The 26,024-nt window shown below is 39.2% G+C and overlaps 1 protein-coding gene across 2 annotated transcripts in view; it reads right to left on the bottom strand.

Moving 5' to 3' along the window:
* Window positions 1–16,753: 16,753 nt before the first annotated feature.
* ets1 (v-ets avian erythroblastosis virus E26 oncogene homolog 1) overlaps window positions 16,754–26,024 on the bottom strand; it is a 40,940-nt gene continuing 31,669 nt past the window's right edge. For both annotated transcript variants that reach the window (XM_058387873.1, XM_058387874.1), the window contains 3 exons: window positions 24,475–24,735; window positions 21,370–21,488; window positions 16,754–20,260 (listed from right to left, as the gene is read on the bottom strand). In XM_058387873.1, coding sequence (XP_058243856.1) covers window positions 20,045–20,260; window positions 21,370–21,488; window positions 24,475–24,735 — 596 coding nt within the window. In that variant the 3' untranslated portion in view covers window positions 16,754–20,044. The remainder of the gene's footprint in view (window positions 20,261–21,369; window positions 21,489–24,474; window positions 24,736–26,024) is intronic.

Raw genomic sequence — 26,024 nt, 5'->3', positions numbered from 1 at the left:
ATAACCTTAAACTGAAATTTTAGTGGTTGAAGATAACACCGTAATATTTTACACGCTTATGAACAAGCACATGGGGAATCTCAGAAAGCAGAAATACAATTAATTTTTGTGTGGAAAAATTACAAACTCGTAAAGCCCTGAGGGTCTACTCTCATATGAGCCATTAAACACCACTTTGGAGTCTGACATTACAAAGACATTCAACGTTAAATAAGTGTACGCAAATCACAAAGACAGACCAGCGGCTCAGAACTTGTTTGCTCACACTGTACATACTGGTTACTGAGGACCTTCTAATGAGAATGAACTGTCATGCCCACACCACCACTACACCAGACCTTACTGCCATCTTGCCTTATTTGTCTCTTGCCACATTGCTCTTCTTCTTAGATGCTAATTGCGCTTCACTGGCTTTGTACTGGTATTCTACACATCTATTTTGAATCTAAAACCTAACCATAAAGACCTCAACACATTTCATGCCGAAATGATGCCATGACGTTCATAGCTTCCTATAAACGACATATCCTCGTACTGAGCCTTTGCTCATCGGGTTTTGCGGCAATGCTAAGCTACAAAACTTGTGATCAAAGCATTAAAATGCAACAGCCAAAACTAAACCACAGAAAATGCGAAGTGGTTTCATCTTTGCTTAATCCTCACAGATCTTGTCCGCCCATTAAGTCGACATTAACCTTAACATTAACCTCAGTAACCATTCATGCTGTTAACTAATACTCAGAGTAAATAAATAAATAAATAAATAAATAAATAAATAAACAGTTTCCTCATTGGGATCAGCCACAGAGTGCTCACAAGGTCGAAGCTTTCATTCCGTTTTCTACAGGAGACAGGAATGAGGGGACACACACTATAGAATCCCATCAGACTGTTTGTTATGATGTACTTAATATCCGTATATGACTTGGTCATTAATCACACACACACACACACACACAGAGTTCATTAATGTGCACTTCCTACTATACAGTATATCCCTTTTTCCTCCTGGTCATCTGTAAAAATTTCATTGAGTCAGTGAGGCGGCAACCAGCTGGCATTCTGCTCCCGCTCTCTGGCTTGTATCATCTATGAGTCACTATCAAGCCACTGTTTACTCTTCTTGGGATGGGAACATTTGGGAATCAACCCCAGATTCACTTCTACTCCGTGTTTCCACAGTAGAGCCATGTGAGAGCGAAGTAATACTCACGCACCGTGGTGTACAAGGAGAGCGATGGCTCTGAGAGAGCGGGTTTGCCATTACATGTAGCATGTGTGTGTGTGTGTGTGTGTGTGTGTATAACAGAGAGAGAAAGAGAGAGAGCGAGAGTGTCACTGTCTGTGTGTGGTGTATTAGATGAGGGGGGGTGTATACATATCATATGTGTTTGTGTACGCAAGTGTTGCTCCTCAGAGCCCTCAGCTCGTGACCTCACTCTTTCTCACGCCATACCGGCTGAATGATGCACTCGTGCTCTTTAGTCATGCAAACAATGTGTGGAAGGCTTTAAAAGTTTTTCCACTGTGTAGCTGTGTGCCAAGACCCTGTTCAAAGAAGCTGTGACTCAACATATGTGGGGTCTATTCAGGTAAAACGTCTTTACTGAGAAAAGAACTGATAAAGAAGTCTAAATCGGTGGAAACTAAACGTCTTTTCGAAATGTTATTGTTTGCCGATTGATAAAGAACATGACGGGTTTCATCATTCGTTTTCCTGAGCCGTCTAGCCTGAAATACTTTTATATAAATAATCACTCCCTCAAGGCCGACTCACCTATGACTCTTCTGTTCTAATGGGCCTCTTGGAATGACCCTTTCCTCCTCTCAGTCTAGCGTTTCCATTTTATTTTTTCTTCAGAAAAAATCTTTGATATATATACATATATCTCATTATCTTATCCAGATGTATCATTATTAAACATGTAACTTCACATATTTGTCTCATTTTAAATGTATGGTTGTTTTCAGGCTGAGCACTAAGTTTGGTTTGGTTTCAGACTCTTCGAACCCTTCACGAGTGCACATAAAGAACACAACCATATAGGCTCACCGTATTTAGTGTTCTGTTAATATTTTGGTGCTTTTTTATTTATATTATGCACAGTAAGACCTCTTCCTCACCTCTTCTATGTCCCTCAATATTGCCTTGCCCCTCATGCTACATGTGGGCTCTAGAAATAATTGATGTCATCGACTTAAACACACAAGCAGGTGACTTTACTTCCTGAACAAATGCAGACCTGAGTACGAGTTCACATTTATAAGAATCTTTCCTCAAGCCATCAGGCTCCTCAACACCCGGGACTGAACTGTGCAAAACTCTCTCTCTCACACACACACACACACACACTCAGGACTGAACTGTACATAACTCTCTGTCTCTCACATACACACAACCACTCTCTCTCTCTCTCTCTCTCTGTGTGGACACACACTCACACACACACAACTTATATTGTTCGATACTTATTGCACTACCCCAACCCCTGTGTTTTTCATCTGCTGCTATATTTATATTTATGTTTATTTCTATTTTGCACTACCTCAACTGCTGCTATATTGTATTTTTGCACAATACATGTTGTCAGGCCCCAAATTTCATCATCATCTCATTTTATTACATTTCATTTACATTTCATTGCACGTTCTTTTTCTTTCTTTCTTTTCGGTGCTAAGTGTCCTGTGTTTTTGTGTTATCTTCTTCTTCTTCTTCTTCGTCTTCTTCTTCTTCTTCTTCTTCTTCTTCTTCATCTTATTCGTCCTCTTTCTTCTTATTAGCATTATCTTCTTCTTCTTCTTCTTCTTCTTCTTCTTCTTCTTCTTCTTCTTCCTCTTCTTCTTCTTCTTCTTCTTCTTTCCCCTCACATCACCATTTCTCATTTTCAATATTTTAGGGATTTATTTAGGGAATTATTCTCCTCGTAAACTGAAAAGTGATTCATCAGAGCCATCTGCTTTATTCATTGAAAATGTATAATTTTCTTCCTAACTACTAAATTACTTTCCTCAATGTTCTTTTCATTGTTTTGGTAACACTTTTTTGGTAACGCTGTATTTTGTGTGTCAAATATAGACCATCTACAGCAAGTTGAAAAAAATCTCCTAAAAATAAAATCTTTCAATCTTTAAAACATCAGTGTCAGGTGGATGCATCAACCTGTGTATCAGCTCATTTTGTAAACCATGTCAGCAGCTTGAGGTTACTGGTTTTAGTTTATAATCTATACACAATCTGGACACAAGACTAACAACTTTTTTCTACTTCCCTTTTTAACTCTTGTTCATTTGTAGACTCTTTGCTAAATCATTCGGTTTATTATGTGGTCTCATGTTGCTGAGAATCATCTGATACGCTGCTTCAGACCATTTGTGCCGTGTCTGGATTGAACTAAACAAATCTAAATAAATGTGTTATTATTCTTTGTCTTCATGACTTTCTTTAGCTCAAGTAAAATGCCTCTGGTGCACATTACAGGCACCTAATAAGGCCTCCAGCTAAACCTCAGCACTGGGCAGTACAAGGTTTTAAGTGGAAACATTACTAAACCAGGCAGAAAAGAAAATATTTGTGTCCAAATTAAGCTGTGTCGAGTTGAGGTCACATTAGTAGTGACGATTACTGAAGATTTCAAAACCACCTGCAACGTTCATACATGAGTACGCTGAGTCATTTCATTTAACAACCAGAAAGAGTAGGAGACAAGCTATTATCCAAACAAAGAATGAAATTAAAATGAAATAAAAGAATTGGCAAATATACTGAAGAGCTTATTAGGCTAACCGTAATCTGAACATTTTGATTTTTGTTTTTTTTGTTTTTGGTTACCGCTACTACAATATCAAGTATGAATGCACATCTGATTAAATATCATGCAAAGGAAATGGAAAATGATGATAGATAAAAGATAAAAGTCTACGTATCTTGATTGTTGAGCATAGCTTTTAACAGCACCGATAAACAAGAGGAACAGGTAACGGCTTTCTGGAGAATAAAAACATCTCTTCATCATCAGTTACCAAAATGGAAACAAATCCTTACAAGACACAAAACACCCATTTATGCCTTCATGAGTCATTATGGAAATGAACCTGTACCCAGTACTCCACATTTTTTCCCTTTAAATCTTTATCTTTCCTTTTCCACAACTCACAAAGCTCTGTTTTTCTTTTTTTTTTTTCTTTTTTAAACTTTTGACAGCACTCATATTTAAGGCAAGTCAGTTTTTTTGTCTGCTATAAATGGCAAACTGTGGGTATGTGTCGCGGTGGAATCAGCTAAAATGACCTTTTGTGGGGAAAAGAGAATATTAAGAAGGCTGTTGAAAAGATTGTGGCTGTTCAAAGCTGACTGGGAAGTACTAATACAGGTCACATTTGTTACTTGTTAGAATGGAAAGGAGTTCAGTGCTGCAGGGAGGTAGCAGTAGATCAGATCTGTCTGCTGCACTGTAAAGGTCAATGAGAAATAATATTGAAGGTAACTCTTTATTTCCAGTGTTTCAGGTTCACGGTCAAGTCCAAAAAAACAACAACAATGTGTAAAAAAATAAAATAAAATCAAAGAAAAGCATACCCAGATCTGGTTCGGTTTTAACTCAGGCTTTTTCTAGAGTTCTACATGACAGCCTGAAAACATGGTGTGCCTCCAAAAAAATTTTTTGGAATGAGATTCATCTCATCTCAATCGATTCACTTCATTCTCAAAGACCTAAACATTACCAAGCACTAAAGGTCTGCCAAATATACGTATATATACATACATTTCCGTTGTTTGTTAGGCTTGCTTATACAAACAAGCATCATTGGATAAAATTTGAGCTATAGGATAGAAACAAAAACCAGGCTGTAATAAGGAACAGATACATACACGATGTCCCATGTGCATGCAGTGCAAACTAAACATGGCTCTTCTAAACACTGGGTCAGTCAAGAATAAAACCATTTGTAAATGCAGCCATAAATCGGACTTTTATACCCAGCTGAGACTTGGCACACACGACTTTCCAGTGAATCTGAATATAGCTTTTTATACCCCAGTGCTGTTAAATGCTTCATTCTGATTGGTTGGAAGGTTTTTACTGCATATAGTGACATTATTGTTTTTTTTGGGTTTTTTTATAGTAATACCTTACACAGGCACTTATATGATGGACAACCTATATAAACTAATTGAAAAAAAAAATCCAACCATTGATATGGTTAGGCTGTCACTGCTGGGCCCCTGAGCAAGGCCCTTAACCCTCGATTGCTCATTTGTGTTAAATGAAATAAATTGTAAGGGATAAGGGTGTCTGTCAAATGACATAAATGTAAATATAAATATGGTGGTGTTCTGAGAGGAGACATTTTTTCAGCGTAGATGGAAGGAGTCTCCAATGTCAGTAAAAGGTAAAGCTGGAAAGACATTGTAGTCTCTAAGCAACCTAATAATTTTGTTTTTCTTTTTTCTTTTTTTTTTGGCTTATTAACACAAATGAAAAAACAAGGACAAGTGCCATGAAAAAGTATTTGCACCCTTTGGATATCTTCTCTTTTTTTCTTACTTACTTATTTATTTATTTATTTATTTATTTATTTATTTATTCAGATCATGGGTGTCCATTCCATACCAGGGTTTTTCCAACCAAGCAGAAGCCACACTTTAACTGATTAAACAGGCAAACTCAGATGTGGCTCCTTGACTCCTGATTGGAATAATAACCCACATCCAGGTAAACCTACACCAGGAAAAGATTGGACAACTCTGTTTCAGATCTTTAAACGAAACTTTAAATGAATACAAAGACAACCTGTGTAGGAACACCATACAGAGGAAGATTAAAACAGAGCTGCAGGCTAACTAACCCTCCCCAGACGAAGTTAGCTTTCTTGATTCCGCCAAACAGATTGGTATCCTCACGAGAGTTTTGCCCAAAAATCAAACAAAACAATGTCCTTAATGACCTGCAAGCCTTTTGTGATCATGTTTTATGGACTGATGATTTAAAAGTAGAACTTTTTAGAAGACATGGGTCAAGTTACATATGGTAAAGCATCATACAATAAAACGATCAAGCATGGTGGAGGTAGTGTGATGGTGTGGGGATGCTTTGCTTCTTTAATACCTGGTAGCTCAATTGCAATTAGGTTATGAGGCTCAACAAAGACAAAATAAAGATTCTGGAGTGGATTTGTCAAAAACTCACACTAAACCCCATTCAGATGCTGTTAAAGGACCTTACGGGGGCAGTTCACGCTCCAAAAAGCCCCACAAAAATTGGCTCAATTAGAGCAATTCTGTAGCCAGAATTCATTTACAACCATTTTAAAGACTAATGTCCAGTAATTAGAAGCATTTGGTTGCAGATGTTTAGTTTAGGGGGGGCAATTACCTTTTCATGTGTATAGTCACTGCTGTTTTGTTTTTCTAAATTAAATGATATTTCCATGGGCCTGTAACTGCAGTAGAGGAAATGATAAGAGGAACTAACTTGTCTCATTGATGTTCCACAACCTTAACTGTATCTTTAAACAAATACAAAGTATGACACTTCATTCTTAAATTCGTTCACGCCTGATATGCTGCATCATGAAATCAAACCTATGCCTCCTACAACACACGGTGGTTTTTAAGCCAAACATTTGCTGAGAATATAACTACACTGTATTTATTGTACTGTGTGTTTAAAAAAAAAACAGCTTTATATTTCAGCCATGTATACCATACATTCAAAGTTGGGAATAAAAGCTAGGCATCTGATTAGCATGAGAGTTGGTTACTGTGGTTCCACACGGTTCTCTAGTCCTGCAAGTTATCTTTCTGCAAGATCATGACAGAACGTCAATGAGAGATTGTGTTTTTATTGCTCTGTTCTGGTTGACCAACCTGCTAGACACTTGCATGCAATCTGCATTTCAGTCAGAAGCACAGTCAATCTCCAAGAATCCGGGTCATCATAGAGATAATGAAGACTAAGGCATCAGATTCTCAAGAAGTATTCAAATCAGATCTGATTTCTTTCAGCCTGTAATCCCTGTGAGAATGTTTTCCATCCCACATTTCTCCACCAAAACAAAAGTTGCTTTTCCAGATGCATCCACAAACATCAGCTCCTCAAAGTATCCCGAAAGAAGCAGAAGAAACACAAAAAGTAGATCAGAAAAGAATCCCCATAGCAATGAAGTGTTTGTGTAAGCCCATGGTGATTCAGCAGGCTTAGCTGTGAATATATTTCATGGAAAGGACATGTTATTATTAGCAAATAATGCTGTCACTGTGGTTAAAATGTTATAGAAATGCCATGACCACAGTGGGGAAACTGGTTATCTCAAGGACTTGAGCTGAGCTTAGCTTGTTTCTTAGGAGAGAAAGAGATGACTGGAGATGGCTTGTAGATAGCGTGGGAGAGCTTGCTTACAGCAGCAGTTCAACGGTCCTGCTGTGAGTATACACACCAGCCCCTCACACATCCCACCCTTGCATCCACTTTAAACATTTACATCTCATCCAGCAGCCTCTTTTCCCCATCCACTTAACCTACGCATTTATTCTGGGCTCATTGCTTTCCCTTTCCCTGTCATCCCTTATTCTTCAGTTTTCCTGTATGTTGAGTAGGTGTTTTATCCACCACTGCTATGAAGACTTTGCTTTCTTCCCTTTTAGGATTATATATCAACTGAACTGTAGTGTATTTTGAAGAAAGTCCAGTCTTTCTGTTCTGTTCTGAACACCCACTTGACAATTCTTCCATTCTCAGGCCAATTTTTTTTTCCTGCGCATTTTTCCCACAGACATGCTGTTTCTCACATCACTTACAGCCTTCTTTCTTTATCTAGCTCTCCACTTGTTCTTTTTTAATATCTCAGCCAAGAGTTTTACATCAACCCAGATGCTAAGTTGGTGTTGTTTTCTAAACCTCTTATTAGGGGATGGGAATTACTATCACGGCCAAACGTAGATCTGAAAGTGTATCCCAGTTTTTCTAATGAGGGTCCTTGAGGAGTGGGATTTTAGAATGGGGTGGTGGGGTGGGGAGGGGTTCAGTGTGGTGAATTTGGGGGTAGAGGGGTGGTCTCTTAGGAGTAACCATGATTGGAAGCAGATGTTAGCTAGTAAGGGTAAGAGTAGAGGTAAAGTGGGGGCGGAGAGGAGAAGGAAAACTTCGGAAAATTCTCAGGCCTAAGTCCTCACTTTCTGGGCTCTGCCTCTTCCAGCCAATCAGAGCTTGGCGTCAGCTCAGCCAAAGGGTGTTTTAAAGGCTACGATTGGAGCAGAGGCTTTCCATGGTGTGCGGGGGAGCAGATGTCCTGGGAAAGGAGTGCTGACTCCCAGCCACATCGCAATGAAAGAGAAGTGAAAACACTCCAAGCAGCAACTGGACATGGACCAGATTTTGTACTAATCCAGCTGCACACACACACACACACACACACCCTTGTACAAACAGAGCAAACATATGCCTGGAATCACGATTACTAGACAGCTGAAATACCCCAGGACTTATAAAATAGAGAGAAGAGGGTAAAAGTGCTGAGAAGTCAACGCCTACGCAAACACAGTACCCTCATAAATACCAAGAACTGCATTATGTATGTAACCATAGCTGGCACGGTTCCTGGCCAGTGCCCAGGATCAAAGCACTACAATGGGAGTATAATAAACCCATTCAGCAAGCATTCCACATCCTTATTGGCTGGTGTGAAATAATAATTTTAGCTCAGGGCCTCCCCTGCCTTACTGACCCTCAGCCTTCTCTGTCAACTGTGCTTCTTGGAGCCCACTCTCTTTTCATTGTGACTGTTATGAGCCGTCAGAGAAGTGAAACAAAAAATCAATCAGCATTCCTGATGGAAAGCCCACATTACCATCTGAAGCCGGTTCATTTCCTGTCAACGAATGCCAGGTCTCTGTCTACTGGCCCCTCATGAATACGCCACCACCCTGGCATGAGCACTGTCATCTGAGAAATGAGCAGGCGAGGTGCTACGGGTTCCTCGCAGGTTCAATGGCACATTACCAGAGGTCTGAACAAGTGTAATAAAAATGCAAATTGGAGGTAAAGCTGGAGAAACCCCCAGCCCCGACCCCTATAAACCTTTATAATACACTTCCCACCTGTGGCCATATCTGGGCCCGGACATCTTCACTTCATTTCACAGCCAAAGACAGAAACCGGAGAACACTGTTCATGGAAGTGTACCGGGGGAAAAGGGGTAGTGTTTGGGGGGGGTGAGTGAAATGCCATTTTAGAAGAATATATTGATTGATGGTCCTCTCTTTTCATAAAGAGGATAAGAATAGCTCAAGGTCACAGTGCTCTTGTTTGGTAACTGAAACGTATTGAAGGGGTTTCTTGAAAACTTCTCAGCATGCAGATGCGCAATCTGAACTGGATCCATGAGAAGACGCAGTTACGTATGACATCGAGTCCACGGGGAGTCCACATGGATGCTTCACCGAGTCCCAGGATACCTCTCTATTTCCCTGGTTGCTATTGACCAGAACCAGATTCCAGCACTGAGGACATTGAGCCCAGAATGGAGTCCAGGCTGTAAGAGAAACCAGGGTCTGATCATATTTCATAAGCTGCGCTGTAATGGACACGACCCTGAACAGGATAAAGCCGTTAGTGACGATGGCGCTGAGATGCTGTAATGGAACCGAGGCAAGACCTTCCCATCCATCAGGAGGATAATCACTCTCACAATATTTTGAGGTTCACGCTGGGGGCCATTAGCTTTAGCTTTTCGTCATGTATGTATGCATATACTGTATTTTTAGCATCAGGGATCAAAGGTATTGTAAAGCTATATGATACTAGTCCTGAAAAAGGGTTTAATAAATAATATACTGACATCAACACACATGGCCTTTAAATTGTAAAGGCTTAAAAAATTGTAGGAATCCGCAGGAAACACTGTAATGTATACATTAAACTCTTAGGACCCAATGCCAGGCCTTTTATGAAAATTCATAGTGATCACTTAGATATATATCAAATTGTTTAATAAAGCAATTAACTATAATTATTGTCACAAAGCACCTTTTCAAATGTAAACCTAAAGCCCCAAAGACTAAGCCAAATTTGACATTAGCTAGGAAAATCTCCCAGAGATGCCATTATGAATTAACCCTGAGAGGAACCAGTCTCAAAAGGGAATTTATCGTCTTCTGTCTGCCAGATTGTAGTGGGATTAGTTGCTTATTAATATTCATTCATTCATTCATTCATTCATTCATTCATTCATTCAGTCAGTCAGTCAGTCATTCAGTCAGTCAGTCAGTCAGTCAGTCAGTCTATTAAAGAAAATAATGGATAATGCTGGGAATATGCCGTATGTGGGAAGCTAGTCCATCACAGGGGTAACATTCACACATTCTCACACCTGGGGCAATTTAGCTTGTTAAACCCACATGTGAAGTTTTTTGGAGGCGGGATGAAACCGGAGAACCTGTAGGATAGCTACAAGGTCACACATAGAACATACAAAACACCACACAGACAGTAAACTGAACTGAGCCAGCTATGCTATCCAATGTCCCCCCATGCTCTAACTCTTTCTTTTTTTTTACCGGAGAACAAAAAATGGAATTTGTGCCTGTTTTGGTTATGTCCATTTTCAGCATTGAATTTCTTTGGATGCCACATTCCACAGTGGTGAATAATGGCTAATATGAAAGTAGACACTGTAATAAGCTTGTCTAGTTTTTCTGTTTTTTTAATGAAAGGTTAGATGTTTTCTCACAGAAATTGTTTTAAGTTTTTATCTTTAAAATAAATGGTGATATCAAACCCATTTCTGATCTCCGATGTGCTCCAAGTGCTTCAAATTCCCAAAAAATTAGAAGTTTATCTTCAACCAATAAAATTCTGCATAAGGTTATCTCATGCTAAATAGCGAAGTGTTCTGAATAATTTTATATCAAACTTTTTTAGCAGCAATAAAATAATTAATTTGTTTATACTGAGTGAAACTATGTGATAAGTGGATTTCAGTGTATTGGGGAAAAGGGTAAAGATAAATGATAATAATAAAATAGCAGTTATAAGTGGTTCATTTGTACATGGTTGAACAAAGTCCATCCGCATTTGAAGTGTTTTTCAGGATTGACCGGAGTATTGCTAATATTAATGTCCCATTGCCTGACTACGATTAAACAAATTTGAGTCATTGTGATTTTTTCCTACTGTTTCCCTTTTCTGTATAACTGCATACTATAATAATCACCACCACACTGTGTATTGGGTTCCTCCTTATCTATCATCATTCAGGGAGGATTTCCTTGCTGCTGTTTCCAGCAAGGAAATTCTCAATTGCTCCAGCATTTCAGAGTGGATTTCTCTGGAAGTGAAAGTTTTGGAGCAGCTTTGGGGTAAACTCAGTTTTGGTCTTCTTCAAATGAGGATTCTTGGGCTTTCTGGGAGCCTGACGGGACATGAGACAGCTGGAGCCTGCCAGTCTTTAGCATAAATATTTGGGCTGAGACTCAGCACTAAGCAATCTGCTTTAGAATGCTTTGTGTGTGTGTGTGTGTGTAAGAGAGAGACAGACAGACAGACAGACAGACAGACAGAGTGACTGAGGCAGACAGAGAGAGACAGACAAACAGAAACACAGAAACCTAAGAAACAGAGAGGGACACAGAGGGACAGGGAGAGAGAGACAGACAGTGTGTGTGTGTGTGTGAGAGAGACAGACAGACAGACAGAGTGACTGAGACAGACAGAGACAGATAGACAGACAGCACTAAGCAATCTACTTTAGAATGCTTTGAGTGTGTGTGGGTGTGTGTGTGTGTGTGAGAGTGAGTGAGTGAGTGTGTGAGAGACAGACAGACAGACAGAGCGATTGAGACAGACAGAGACAGACAGACAAACAGACAGCACTAAGCAATCTACTTCAGAATGCTTTGAACACTTTGAGTGTGTGTGTGTGAGAGAGAGAGAGAGAAAAAGAGAGAGAGAGAGACAGACAGACAGACAGTGACTCAGACAGATAGATAGACAGACAGAAACACAGAGAGACTGAGAAACAGAGAGAGACAGAGAGAAAAAGAGACACGGACAGACAGACAGACAGAAATAGAAAACGGCACCAGGTACGACACAACTTTTTTTCTTTTTCTTTTTTTTTTTCTCCGCCCAAATGCAATGGAAACTTTCCCCAGCACAATATGTAAATTACCCTTTGAAATCCCCAACTGTTGATACCGACAAAGCCACAGGTACACTGCACACGTTTAACTCTTCTGCTCGAGCATTTCACTCACATTCTGCTCAAAAAAACAAGATTCCATCACAAACCATCCGTCTCTACTGAGAGTTTTATCAAAACTAATACTGTACACAGAATGAACCCGTATGCAGCTTCTCGTGAAGCTGTCCTTCTATAAGTTTCTTAGTTATCCTTTTTTTATTTGAAACTAATAACTGTTAAAAAAATACAAAATGCAAAAATATAAAATCTGATTTGCTTTAAAAAGAGAGTCTTTATCATACTTTCCTAGTTAAAGGTGTGGGCCATTTGCTAGTGACTAATGTGTGTGTGTGTGTGTGTGTGTTTGGGGGGGTGTGTATGTGATGAATGTGAGGTTATGGAAGGTATAAGAGAGAAAAACCACCTGTGCAGAGTGAGCAAATTGTACTAAATTGTGACCTTGAAAATCCTGAAGCATGTGTGTGTGTGTGTGTGTGTGTGTGTGTGTGCGTGCTCCAATTATCTGCTGACATTTAAGCCATTTGATTTTCCCCTTATGCCAGTGGATTTTTAAACCACAAAAGAACACAGAATTAACTGAAGACCCAACGTATGATTGTGGTTTATCATTTAGTCGAGAGGTCAAGAAGTCATTAAAAGCAGAAATGACAGGTTTGCTCCTGTCCATCATTTTCCTTTGTCTTCAAACATATCTTAAAAAGCATTTTTTTTTCCTCACACTGTAGTCATAAAAATATGATAACACATCCAAAACATGTTTATTTGACTGCCTTTTTGTGAAAAAATGAATAAGTTTAATGAAGACTCCGCCCACTTCAGAATGACATCATCTCATGTATTTCTGAAAAACTTGATCAAATTGCATCCCATTTTTATCTTCGTCATCATGATATACAGTACATCCTGATTTCCTTTATAAACCTTATAAACCATACAAACTAGTGTGGAGACATGCTTTTGAATAGTTTTTCCTCAAAATATATATTATTTTTCCTGAATTTAGAACCAAAAATCTCTAGTTTGTCCTGCAATAATGAAATGTGACATATTCGGATTCCTCTTGCTGGCTACCATGACGTGGTCTTCTTCTGTTGTAGTCCATCAAATTTCCATATATTGTGCTTTTCTGCTCATCACGGTTGTAAAGAGTGGCTGTGTAAGTTACGTGTGGTTTTGTTCGTCCTGCTCTGCCTCTTCACATCAACAGGTTGTGTCAGCCTGATGACCTGCTGCTCACTGCAAGCTTTCTGTTTTCTCACACAACTGTGTGAGCGCTAGAGACTGTGATGTGTGAAAATTGCATAAGAATCACAGGTTAATGTACTGAAACCAGCAATCACAGTCACTGAGATCACTTTTTACTGCTCTGATGTTTGAATGCAAACCAAAGCTCGAATTGTATCTGCATGATTTTATGCCCTGTACGGCTGTCACATGATTGGCCAATTACACCTGTTACACCTAGTACAGTGGTCAAGGAATATATATGCAGAAGACTTTAAAGTGAATATTGGCATGAAACTATTTGCAGTGTATGTTATGTTCTTGGTTAAAAGAGATATAAATAATATTCTGTCTTTTTTTATCACAGAAAAATATCATCAGCATCAATTTATTATTTATTATACTATTTCATTTATGTTTATTTAAGTAGAAAAAACCTTATATGCTCTAAAATCTTTGAAAAATACAAATATGAATATGAAGATCTCCAGCCACTATGAAGGAAAGGATAAAAGAAACAAACATGTTGCTTTTTGCCCTGCAATGGACTTTAGTCCTCTGTGGTCTTTACAGTGTTCTCATTGGAGAGAGGGAAGTGGTTGCTCAGTGGTTAAGTCACTTTATAAGACAGAGATTTAAAATCCCCGGACCACCAATTTGCCCCTGCTGACACTCTGGGCATGGCTCTTAACCCTCAGTTGTATAAACGAAATAAATATTAGTTGCTTTGAATAAGGGCTTGTGCCATAATGCCATAAATGTCCCCATATGCCTCCTATTGCATTCCACGGATAGGATCTAAAAGCTTGGGTGAATTACTAATAGGTTATCAATTCTCTTTCCAGCTCAACTTGAATAACACTTTAAGCGTTAATTCAACAATAGACCTTCCAAAATGGCCCTCCACCCCTTTTCTGATCTCATGCTTTCTTGTCTTCACCAGATTGCGTAGCATCTTTTCCAGCCAGCTGCAGTGTTTCAAAGAGAAAGGAGCTCGACTGAGAACGATAGCCCATGTGTGTTTTTATTTAGACTCGAGGAATTTATTGGAGCCTGGGGTTACAAATAACTGAATGGCTTCAGTGTGCCTGTTTTAGTGCTGACGTCACCAAGGCCCCCCAAAGGGGACGCAGTCATTAACGAGGGACAATAACGAGCAAAGTGTCTCCCTCTGGACCTGCCCCTGAATAAACCACAGGGACAGATGCAGTGCTTGGAATCTTGGACCAGTGTTCATGATTCTCATTAGGGAAAAGTCATAGCACTGCACAGATGCGTGTGCTCCCTGTTGCAGTATCTGCTTCGAGAAATGAGAAATGTGTACAGATTTCTTACTGATAGAGAAACCATCAGATGTACAAAACATTTAAGGGTTTTCACAGAGGGATAAAGCCACTCAACCTCTTCACATGTTCTAAATTTAATCATTTTATATAGAGTGTACACCTGACAAGCCGTTACTAATGGAGGTCTTAGGAGCTACCTCAAGAGTGTTCTAAAATTGAGTTTCCTCCTGTTTTGTTGTGTTCATGTTTAGCATTGAATGTCTTTGGCTTGTCACACTCCACACTGGTGGTTAAAATAAAGCTCATATGAAAGTAGACACTCAGGACTTCAAAAATTTGTCATTTTTCATAATTATTTCTATTTTTAATCAGAATTTTTTTTAATTTAAACTTTATTTAAAAAGTTAAAACTTTATTTTTAATTGATATATTCATAGAAAAGTTCCAAGACACAAAAACATATGTTTTTGTTTCTATCTTCAAAGTAAATGTTGATATCAAACCCATTTCTGCTCTCTGAGATGCCCCAAGTACTTCTTCATAAGCATCTGAAATCTCTTCAACCAGAAAATCCTCTGTAAAGTTATCCAGCCGAAGGGGAAAACACACGTCTCACACTGAAAGCCAACAGAATCCTGACTCATTTTATATCAGACTCACGGTGATAAAATAATTCATTTGTGCACCCTGATTGAAAATGTTCCATAAGTTGATTTCCACGTGTGTTGGTAAATAGGGTTAACACTTCTAGCAAGAGTTGTCCTGTGATGTTTCACAAATATTATTATTAGTATATCATAGCGCTCGAATCTGATTAGATGCAAGGGGTTTATTAATTTTCCATAACAGCAGCTAAGCATAGTTCTGTCTGTATTTCAGTGTGATTCACAAGATTAAACAAATGAGCTCACTGGAATTTGGAAGTTTTTGAGTAAGAGCTCATTCACAGAGACGACTCGAAAAGCATTACTGTTTAAGCAATGAAAGGTATGTTTCTGCAATCGTTGATGCACTATATCTATTATATACAATCATTGGAAAGTATTTAAGACAGTAGTGGCTTCATGGCATCTTTACTTGATGTCAGAAAGTGCCATGATTGCAAAGTCGTCAACTTTATGATGGTGACATTAACTAAGCCTAGCCTTGCACCTCATCACATCACCCTGTAATTGATTAGATCTGAATCTCAACTCTTGCAAATGAACCCGATTCATACTGAAAGTTATGAAGGTTACATTAACATTTGTGCCGTCTCTTACCACTTCATTTACATGGTTAACATGGTAATGATCTGATCTGGCACTTTTTAATTGGCCGATAGCTTTCTGACTGTTGAAATATACTAGCCACTATATATATACATTTATATATTTTTGGGCTTCTATATATCTTTTGGTCCTTCTTTCAATCCTGTCACACTTCACTACAATTAATAGTCTTTTACTTTTATCGTATGCTATAATCACTAGTACTTCCAGTCATTAAGCACTCTCATGTTGATTTATGTTTTTATTTATAAAGAATATTGCTAAAATCTGACAAAAACTGCAATCAGCTCTGAAGATGTAGCGCACGTTAAACGAGAAGGAGCTCAGACTTTTTGACTCTTGCTGTATGATTTTACTAATGCGATGCTTGCTGAAGCTCAAGTAGAGTGACAGAAAATTTTCCATGGCCAGAAACCCTGTGTTTTCTCTTCAGTTCCTAATATATATACACAACCTGACATAGCTGTTAGGCTGCGGGTGATGGCTGACACATTTCATGTACGGTTTATAATAAACTCAACCACAAATCTTCCACAAAATCTGCAGAGCTACTGCATGCGTAAGCAAATCCTACCTGTGTGTGTGTGTGTGTGTGTCTGCAAGAGGTGTGATTATTTGAGTTTACGCATAAAGTAAAGACGCAAACACGGTTATGTGATATTTTTTTTTCAAGTACATTTTATAACATAACAATTTGAAGTACAATAAGAAATAGAAGCTACCATTTATAAAACTCTCCGGCAGAACTTAATGATGGGCCAGCATCAGCCATTTATTTATTTTTTTTTTTCTCTATATAACTGTATATGCAGACAGGTCTTTAAATTCCATATCAACTGCTTTGACTCGTATAAAAAAGAAAAGAAAAGAAAAAGAAAAACCAAACAAAAGGAAATCGCTACATTTGGTCCTGCTCTACCTCATTTTATTTCCATGAAAGCACCAGCTGTCTGCGTCTCATATTTCAAAGTTTATAAAATATAAATTATTGAAAAATATTCCGATGTTTATGAACTAAATACATTAAAATTTTCATTGAACAAAAAAAAAAAATAAAAAAAATAAAAAATACAGAAACACTATAAAATGTACAAAAGAAGAACAACAGAATAATAAAAAAAAAAAAAAAACACTATTCCTCATTAATGGTTTTGTGACTCGAAATATTTGCTCTTGATGTCGCCTTGTCCACCATTTTCGTTTTGTTTTGTTTTTTTGTTTTTTTTTTAGAAAGAATATATCTGACATTTAAGACAATATCTAATGGGCTTCATTTGTTAAGCGCAAAAAAAATAAAAATAAAAAGACAGTATAAAACATAATACCGTGTGTCGTCGTTTTCGGACATTACGATGCATGAGTTAAGGAAACGAGTAAGAATACAACATGTAAAAACTCTTTATCTTAAACCACATACATGAACCATATCCACATCCATCCCATTTTCATTATAGATCCAGAAATCACATCTCATCAACCCACCATGTGAATTTTAATTGAGCTATGCAACTGAGTCTCCCCGATTTATTCCGTAATAAAAGCAAGATTCGTTTGAAGCGGATATAAAGACGACAGGAATGTGGGTTTTGTCCTTCAACAATGTGGATCATCATCAAATCCTTCAGCTCCGGGACCTCACACGGGTGTTATTTCAGTGTTATTACTGCTTTAACACTGGCTTGATTTGTTCATTCTGGCTTATGTAATAAAGCGTTTTGAAACACAATCTGTACAAATAGACAATTCCTAAAAATGAACCCCCCCCCCATCGAGGCAGCAAGCAAACCATTGTAAACAATAACATTGTGTAGATGCGACCTCAACTTTTTTTGTTTTCCCCGCAAGGCCCGTGCGTTCCGTGGAACACAAACCTCGACTGAAAAAGGCAACAGGATCCAGAGTCACACCGCTAGCAACAGGCTTAAAGAAGGAATTCAACTCCAACGCTGTTGAATTTTCGCTTCAGATTGCTCAGAAGGCGTTGATTTCTGTTCTGGAACAGCAACTCTGACAGCAGTTCCAGCTGCGAGCTTTATAGCTTTATCTTTCTAATACGGCGTCGTTTTTCTACACACAGAGACTTGTATTTCCTACACAAAGGATGAAGATTTAAAACATGATAAGCTGACCTTTTCCATACAGATATTATTCATTTTGTTAACATTTATGGAAGGAGTCTCCAGTGTTAGCGCTTTAACAGTCAGGGCTTTTTTTTTTTTTTTTTTCTGGCTAGAGGAAGTCTTAGAAATAAGAAATCTTTGTGCTTTTTGATTTTTCTAAACATTTTTTTCTGAGTGAAAAATGAGAGCGAGGCTGGTGAGGGAATGATTCTAGCTGCTATAGCGTAAATAAAAATCTTAACAGAACTCATTTGTTCTCATCTGATCTTCTCCGACGTTAAAAGTAACTATAAATGGACAAAAATGAACAGGATTGCGATTACTGGCGAATCGGTGGGTTATAAGAGAGATAAAAACACTTCAGGACGTTGGAAATATAATGCTGTGCGTTGCACCACCCCAACATTTATTATTTATCAGTATGCTCTGTTGTGTTTTATTCCTTACTGAAATCAATTCAGCATCTACGTGTTATATATTTGCTTATATATAGAAATATATTAATGGTTCAGATGAGTTAATGGTACCGGTTTAAAACTGCAGTAGCATCACAGACCATTTTCTTAAACATAACGCGTCCACGTCGATCTGGAAGCCATCTGAAATGTTACTCCCCTACTTTCTTAAGCCAACATCATCCTACACCAATCCCAAGCTCTAATCACTCCCACAACCTTCACTTCAGTGATCAATAATTCCTGCGTCAAGCTCAGGGTCTCTATCAAGATCTCGATTACATTCAGCTATTTCTCCTAAGTACAAGAAGATCCACAAGGACATACATCTGGTCATCAGGAAGCCTGTTTCCTGCTATCAATCATCAAAAGAGGACAAGATCAGTTAAATGACATTTCTATTGTGCTCCACTTACACACCCTTCACTCTGTCTCGTGACAGACAGGACGATTACAGACGTGTTTACATCACATGTGCTCTGAAAAGACGGCGTAGACAAAACAAGACATGAGGGCGAGTGACACAAGCGGTAACATAGACATAAAACTAAGGCAAGAGACGCTTGAAGTCCTTTGTCTGAACGTTAGAGATTAGAAAAAGGAGATCTGAGACGGGCCGTGTTTAACAGCTGCCTAAGTTGTGCTCGCTTAAAAGCGAAACACTCTTGCCTATAAGCCGAGGGCGGGTGTGTGTTCAGAGCTTGCCGCCCTCGAGCAGAAAAACGGCTACTTTCGGTCGCGTCTCTCACCCGTTCTCGGTTTGAGTGAGAGGCTTTTTTCTTTTAACTGAACTGCATGAGTAAAATAGCAGTCTGGTCTCGCCTGCTGAGTTTTCAGTTATGCGACTTGTGTGTGACGAGTCTCTGACTTTAAACACACAGGGAAGAAAGAAAAAAAAACATTTTGGCATTATCAATCCTTCATTTACAGATAAAAAAAAAAAAAAAAAAAAGTAATACTGGCACAAACATATCTGAGAAAAAATAATAATAAAAATAAAATACTTTAACCATTTTCGTGCGGTCCTTCTGAGGGCCACAACAGCAACAGTAACTTAATAGTAAATATTTATGTATTTCTGTAAAGTTCCATTTTTCTGTAACTTTGGCAACATATTTTTACGGAACTTTCCATCCATACAATGTCCACGTTAGGAACGAGTCCTTCGTTCTTTCCTAGTCCCACCCCTCTCTAGCAGTCTGTTTTTTAGGTGCTGCTGGGTCAAAATGGCGGCTCTGCTGGAAACTCAGTTTTCCCTTCAGAGCTGAATTATGATACACGCTACAGACTATGAACTTTGGTACGGTTTGGAATGGGTCCCTTTTTTTTTTTTTGCAATAGCTGCAGTCATGAGCTCAAAAACAAGACTGGAACCATGACTAGGTATGAAGACAGGACTTGTTTATCGTTGGACCCAAATTAAACACCCACTGTTGTGAGGAAAAGGTAGGAAAGTCTCTCGGCCCCGGTACTCCCGGACTGGTATTTCACTCGTCCGTATCGGGTTTGACGTCCAGCATGGTGTGCAGCTCCTCGGGTGTGTATCCCAGAAGGCTCTTTAAGTCGCACACGAAGCGGTAGACATAACGCTTGCCTGATGTCTTGTGGATGATGTTCTTGTCGTAGTAGTAGCGCAGGCCACGGCTCAGCTTTTCGTAATTCATCTTGGGCTTGTTCTTTCTCTTGCCCCATCTCCGTGCCACCTATATAGGAGAGGAACAATTTCAGTGTTTCAACAAACTTTATGCATCTTCAGGAACAGATACACACAATCAGGGATACAAGAAACTATAATTGATCTTTTACAGATCAATGGCATGGCAGTTTCCACCCTCATTATTGCACGTGCTTGACTTAATGTAAATTGCATTTGCACGGCTGAGTGCTGGAATAAAAACTGAAATGAAACTGAAAAGAAAATCATTTCAGAAATACCCTAGTGAATCGGTCTGACTTATAAAGCTATCAGTAGTAAAGCAGAACAATTTAGCCCTGCATGCACATACCATTCGTCTAAAACTCCCCCCATATGTGTACCACTGGACACAACTAATAAACTAATGACCTTTAGAATTTTAGAGGTATATATATTCACTTATGGTTCCTCAAAATAGTTCCAACTTTCTAAAGTAATTCTACCTTGAACCTTTTGTGATGAAAGAAAACCCTCTGTTATAGGATTGTATATAGATCCTGTAAGGTTTCAACCAAAGGGACTTGAAAATAGAATATGTATGAAACTGAGATGGACTGGGAAACGCCTTCATGTGGTGAAATGTTCTACTATGCATAGAACTACTGAAAACCTACTGGATTTCCTGAACTGAAATATGCTTCTTTAAAGCAGTTTAAAGTCTGGTTAACCCTACAACTTGATATTATCCAACAACTTGATAAATATCAAAACCTCTCACTAGGATATTCTCACTGAGTGTAAGGGAAATTGCATTTAGTTGTCCATCTTCAGTTTAGTTGTATCATCATTATGGAGACTGACTATTCTGATTGCCGCATGTGCCACAGTGATATTTTTCTAGACCTTCACAATGCTACAATGCTCTTCTACAAATGATTCATTTCCATCCTTCCACTGCTGTAAGCCCAGTCAGATGACTGTTTGAATCGTTGTAGTCCAATAAAAATCTACACATGCAGTTTCCAGTGGTCTTGCCCTGCACTATGCTTAATCCTTATCTGGGTCTCTAAGCAAACAAAAGCTGTATTGTGACTACAGATGGACGTCTTGTTTTGCAGTTTGACCCTGTGTCTATCTCCCATGAGGACGGTGCTGAGCGCCCTTGTGACCTCTCACCTCGTCGGGGTCGGAGAGTTTGAACTCCCAGCCATCTCCTGTCCAGCTGATGAACGACTGGCACGACTTGTCTGTAAGGAGCTCCAGCAAAAACTGCCACAGCTGAATGGGTCCACTACCTGCAGACAACCATGCAGAAAATATACATTAGTACTGAAATGTAAAGAAATGTATGTGTACCGTACATCTGTGCATCTTTCCTAGCATGATAAGAAATATGTGCATGGAGGATCACATCAAACATCCTCTAGCATTATTCATCACTCTGATGGTTTGGGGGCAACTTGTGACAAAGCGTCTGTGTTGTGGTGATGCCAACATCTCTAAGGTCATTTTCCAGACTGCTTTGCAGACTGGAAAATTGCTAAACAGGCTCAGAGACACACAAAGCCCCCAGTTCTTGAATCCTAAAAACTGTAAATTCCAGTCCGGTGACATCACTGTGGACTCTGTCGTTATGCTATAAATATGAGAAATAGCGTAGACGTATACAAGCGGACATGGTACTGTGTGACTAGAGTGATTGTGAGTGTGTGTTAGAACATGGCTATGTGAGTGTGTGGGTGTGAGAATAAACTTCAGCAGACGACGGCCCTCTGCAATCAAGAACCGGCATTTCTGATCTTCTATATCCTTTGTGCAGGTCAATATTCAAAACTTGTGCATCAAGCTCGCGTTAATCAGTAAAAAAAAAAAACCCAGACACCGTACTCTAGTTGTGCTGTGCTTTTTTTGGGCCAAAGTATAGACCTTCTTGTGCGCTCGCCTCGCGTCGCCTTCAGCTGGCTTTCAACTTGCAGCTTGTGTGTTAAAGATCAACCAATATGTTACATCACACCTGCCTCAAAGCCAAGAATCATCAGTGACACAGGAAGAGAGAGAGAGGACAGATTATGAGAGGTAACAGCTCTTTAAAGAAAGCTGTCTGATGAAACTGCATTCATATTTAGCTAAAGATATACAGTAGTACATAGACTGGTTCGACGTTCAAATATACACCGACTGACGTACGAGCTTTTAAAGTAACAGGCTCTTTTTATTTTTTCAGAACTGAATCTCGCTGTATCCCTGTATAATGTTTCTCATCCTGCCTGAAGGTTCTTCACTACAGCTGTGCAGCTTTTTCATGCACCAGAAGCCTCTAAACTAAAAGTATACAGCAAGGCTGCGTGATGAGGATCATCTTAGAACTGAACACAGAAAAATAGTCTTGTGGGTTTTGCTCTTCAAAGACCTCATGTACCAATGTTTGTGATTTGCAATGGAACGTGGAAACCTCAAAGCTGTTTTTCTTCACCTTATCAGCCACCTACATCACCTCTCTCTCTCTCTCTCTCTCTCTCATATACTCTCAGGCATTACTACAATTACAGCTGCCACTAATGCCTAAAGTATTCATTTTTTGCTTGTTAAGTTTGGATCCTGTATTTCCAAGTGTTACACAATCAGCTGGAAAATCATTGTGGTGTGTGTTTTTTTTTTTCCCTAAATAACATTTGCACTGTACATTTTTAAGGATAAAAAAAAATAAAATGTTTTGTCGTATGCGTGTGTCATGTCGTAGGTTTAAAAAGTGTGTCTTTGTGTGCATTTGTGGTGCAGGTTCAGAAAGCCTCCCAGAGATGAAACGATAAACACTCTCAGGTTAAGAGCACAGGGGCTGCTAGCGTTTTTGTGCTGCACCCTCTGTTGCCAAGACGACCTGGGAAAAGGGTTGAGATGCGGGCCGTAGATAAGTATGTGCACATGTGAAGTGAAAAAAAAAAAAAAAAAAAAGCCAAGGATGGAGAGAGGTGCAAATGACGCCTTTCATTGTTTAAGTTGCTTTTGGGTGCAAATTGGTGGGGAAAATGGCACACACACACACACACACACATATATATACATATATATATAGACAGGTTGAGAGAAAGATGCAGTGGCACAGCACAGCAGTGGCTTTGAGAAATAGATTCAGAGCTTGCAAGCATTTCAGAAGAGAAGCTGCTGCGGTTACGAAACTGGTGCAAGGTGACGTTCTTTGAATCCAAAGCTCACGGTGTCCTACTAAGTGCATAGGTTTCGTTTTTTTTTCGATTGAGGACGCTGTATGTTTACCACCGCATTCCTTGTTTTCTTGCAAATATTGAAAGTACTTGTAAACACGATTAAGGGAGGAATAAACACCTGCGGTTTTGCTGTTATAGGAAAATAAGCAGTAAGAGCAGCGGGGGCATTAACCAGCCTGAGGTTTATTATTTATCGTCCTGAGATGTTTTCTTTCTCTTATACTAGAGCAGCTTCCCAATAATTAACATTTAACTTAGTATTTATTAACATATTAATACCAATTAACAAAATACCAATACCATATCAATTTGTTGACAGTTAAAAGATAGATATCATGGTGAATATCCAGGCAACAAGTGTTACAATATCACTTATGTGACCAGCTATAAATCAATCCTTGTTTTTCTCCCCTTAAAGTTAAATAAGGAAAAATATAGCTTGTCTTGTTAGCGAGAAACTTGACAGTCCTCTGTTGTTGTTTGTTTGTCTATTTGTTATTTATTTATTTTTTACCTATTTTTTTATTTTTAATCTACACTATATCAACAATTATGTGATTTTCTTTCATTTTTTTTACTCTACTCTTTACAAGTTTGCTGAACGAGTTGTTTCCATTGCGTTAAAATAAATATGTTAATATAAACCTTGTGTCAGAATCCAGCTGTTAAAAAAAAATGAAGCCACACCTACTGACCAATCAGATTTGAGAACTCGGCAGCGCAGTGGTTTTATTCGTGTGCTGGACATATTTAACATATTTTCAATGGCAGCTTAATCGTCATTTCCTCATGCCTTTGGTCGTAATTTTCTGACTAAACCGCTGAATTCCTGTAAAAATAATGAGTATCACTGCCCCCGAAAAAAACCATGCATGTTAAACTTTAACCCACTTTCCGAGGACACCTTGAGCCACGTTTCTGAATGCTACTGATCGTTTATGACTAATGCGTCTGATTCCTGTGATTCACTGAGTGATTAAACTCATTCCTTTGTTTTTTCATGACTGACTAACACCTGAATCAGCCAGACTTTAAGTCTGAGAGGAGAGACACTGACCCGTGTAGCCGGCGAGGGCAGCAGCTGGGATGACCGGTTTGTCCTTGCTGAGGTCGGAGCGCTCGCGGACGTAATCTTTAAACGTGCCTTTGGGCTTGTGACCGTGCAGAGCTGTGGGATAGTCCTCTGAGTCAAAGCTGTCGTAGGAGGGGACGCGCTGCAGGCTGTTAAACGATGACTGACTGCTCCAGGACTGCGTCAGACGGTCACAGCTCTCAAAGCTCTCGGTGCTCTCGAACGAATCCTGGCCTCCTAGTTTACCTGAGAAAGTGACAAGAACAAAATTACAACCTAAATCCAAAGCTATAAAAGAAAAAATCTTGCCCTCAAAGCCAAAAGTACAGCAGTTACATACACATCAAAACATGCTGGCTCTGAGTTTTTCTCAGTAACTACAATTCAGTGCAGATTTACAAAGGTGCAATGTTTGGGAACTAATCTAGTCCAGAAGGTTTGATGTGGGAAAACAGAAAGAGACTGGTAACCACTGGACCGTAAGACAAGAAAATACCCAGAACCATTCCTGACCGTTCCTTGCACTTTTCCATTTTACAACCACCATTCACTCTTTCTAAGTATAAAAAAAAAAAAAAACCTCAAACCAAGTTTCTCTCTATTTTACGCCAAGGCACAGATAAAAGATTAGTGCTAATTGAACTGCACTTAAGGAATGAAAGCTAATGCAATTGTTAGGGAAAAAAGCCAATCCTGAAATCCTCAGCTGCATAATGGAAGCCACATGTGGATTTTGGGGGTGTCACAAATACTTTCCCACGTCGGGGGAGAAAAAAAAAATAAAACCTCGCCAAATTTTACGATTTACAGTGTGCAAGGCTTGGTCAGGACCGGAGAGGAAATAAATGCAAGTGTCTCATCGTGCTAACAAGTCACATGAAGATCTCCAGCTAAGAATCTGAACTTTGGAGAAGCAAAGCGACTCGGACTGTCGGTCGTTCTCCCATAGAGGAGTGGTACAGCGTGCACAAGTGTGGGGGAGCGAGTGTGCAAGTGAGAACACACATCAAGTGTTTCGTGAGAAAGGCGCTTTCGACTCTTGACACCTTCGGTACCTTACGAGAAGATGAGGCGCTTAGGAGGGGAAAAAAAACAAAAAAAAAAACACTGTCCCCGTTACCATAGCTCAGTAAATTATTACATAAAAGGAATAGGTCTGGAGAGCTGTGTGCTCTAACTGTGGCTTTGCACATCACCCTTTGATGCAAGCAGCTTTGTTTTTCTTCTTCGTTCCCTCCTGTTCTCTTTTTTTTTTCACTTTTTTCTATCACCGCGCCTCTTCGGCGTTCAGGCAAGGTGTGCATAACCACAAATAAAACCGCAATAATTCCCTTCGTTCTCTAGGCACATGTGGCAGGCATGCAAAAGAAAAAATCACGCTGAAACCAGTGCTATGTAGACCACACGCATGCACAAGATCTAATGAAATGGGGACACTGCTTTCTTAGATGTGATAAGAATTGCTTCTCATGCCTTTCAAGTTCTCATTAAAATTACTGATAAATAAGAAAGCATCGTGTGGTCTGGATGAAAAG

Source organism: Hemibagrus wyckioides, linkage group LG04 (genome assembly GCF_019097595.1).
Source record: "Hemibagrus wyckioides isolate EC202008001 linkage group LG04, SWU_Hwy_1.0, whole genome shotgun sequence".
Taxonomy (NCBI): Eukaryota; Metazoa; Chordata; class Actinopteri; order Siluriformes; family Bagridae; genus Hemibagrus; species Hemibagrus wyckioides.
The sequence above is the reverse complement of the archived record's forward strand: the minus strand, read 5'-3'. Positions and strand labels throughout refer to the sequence as shown.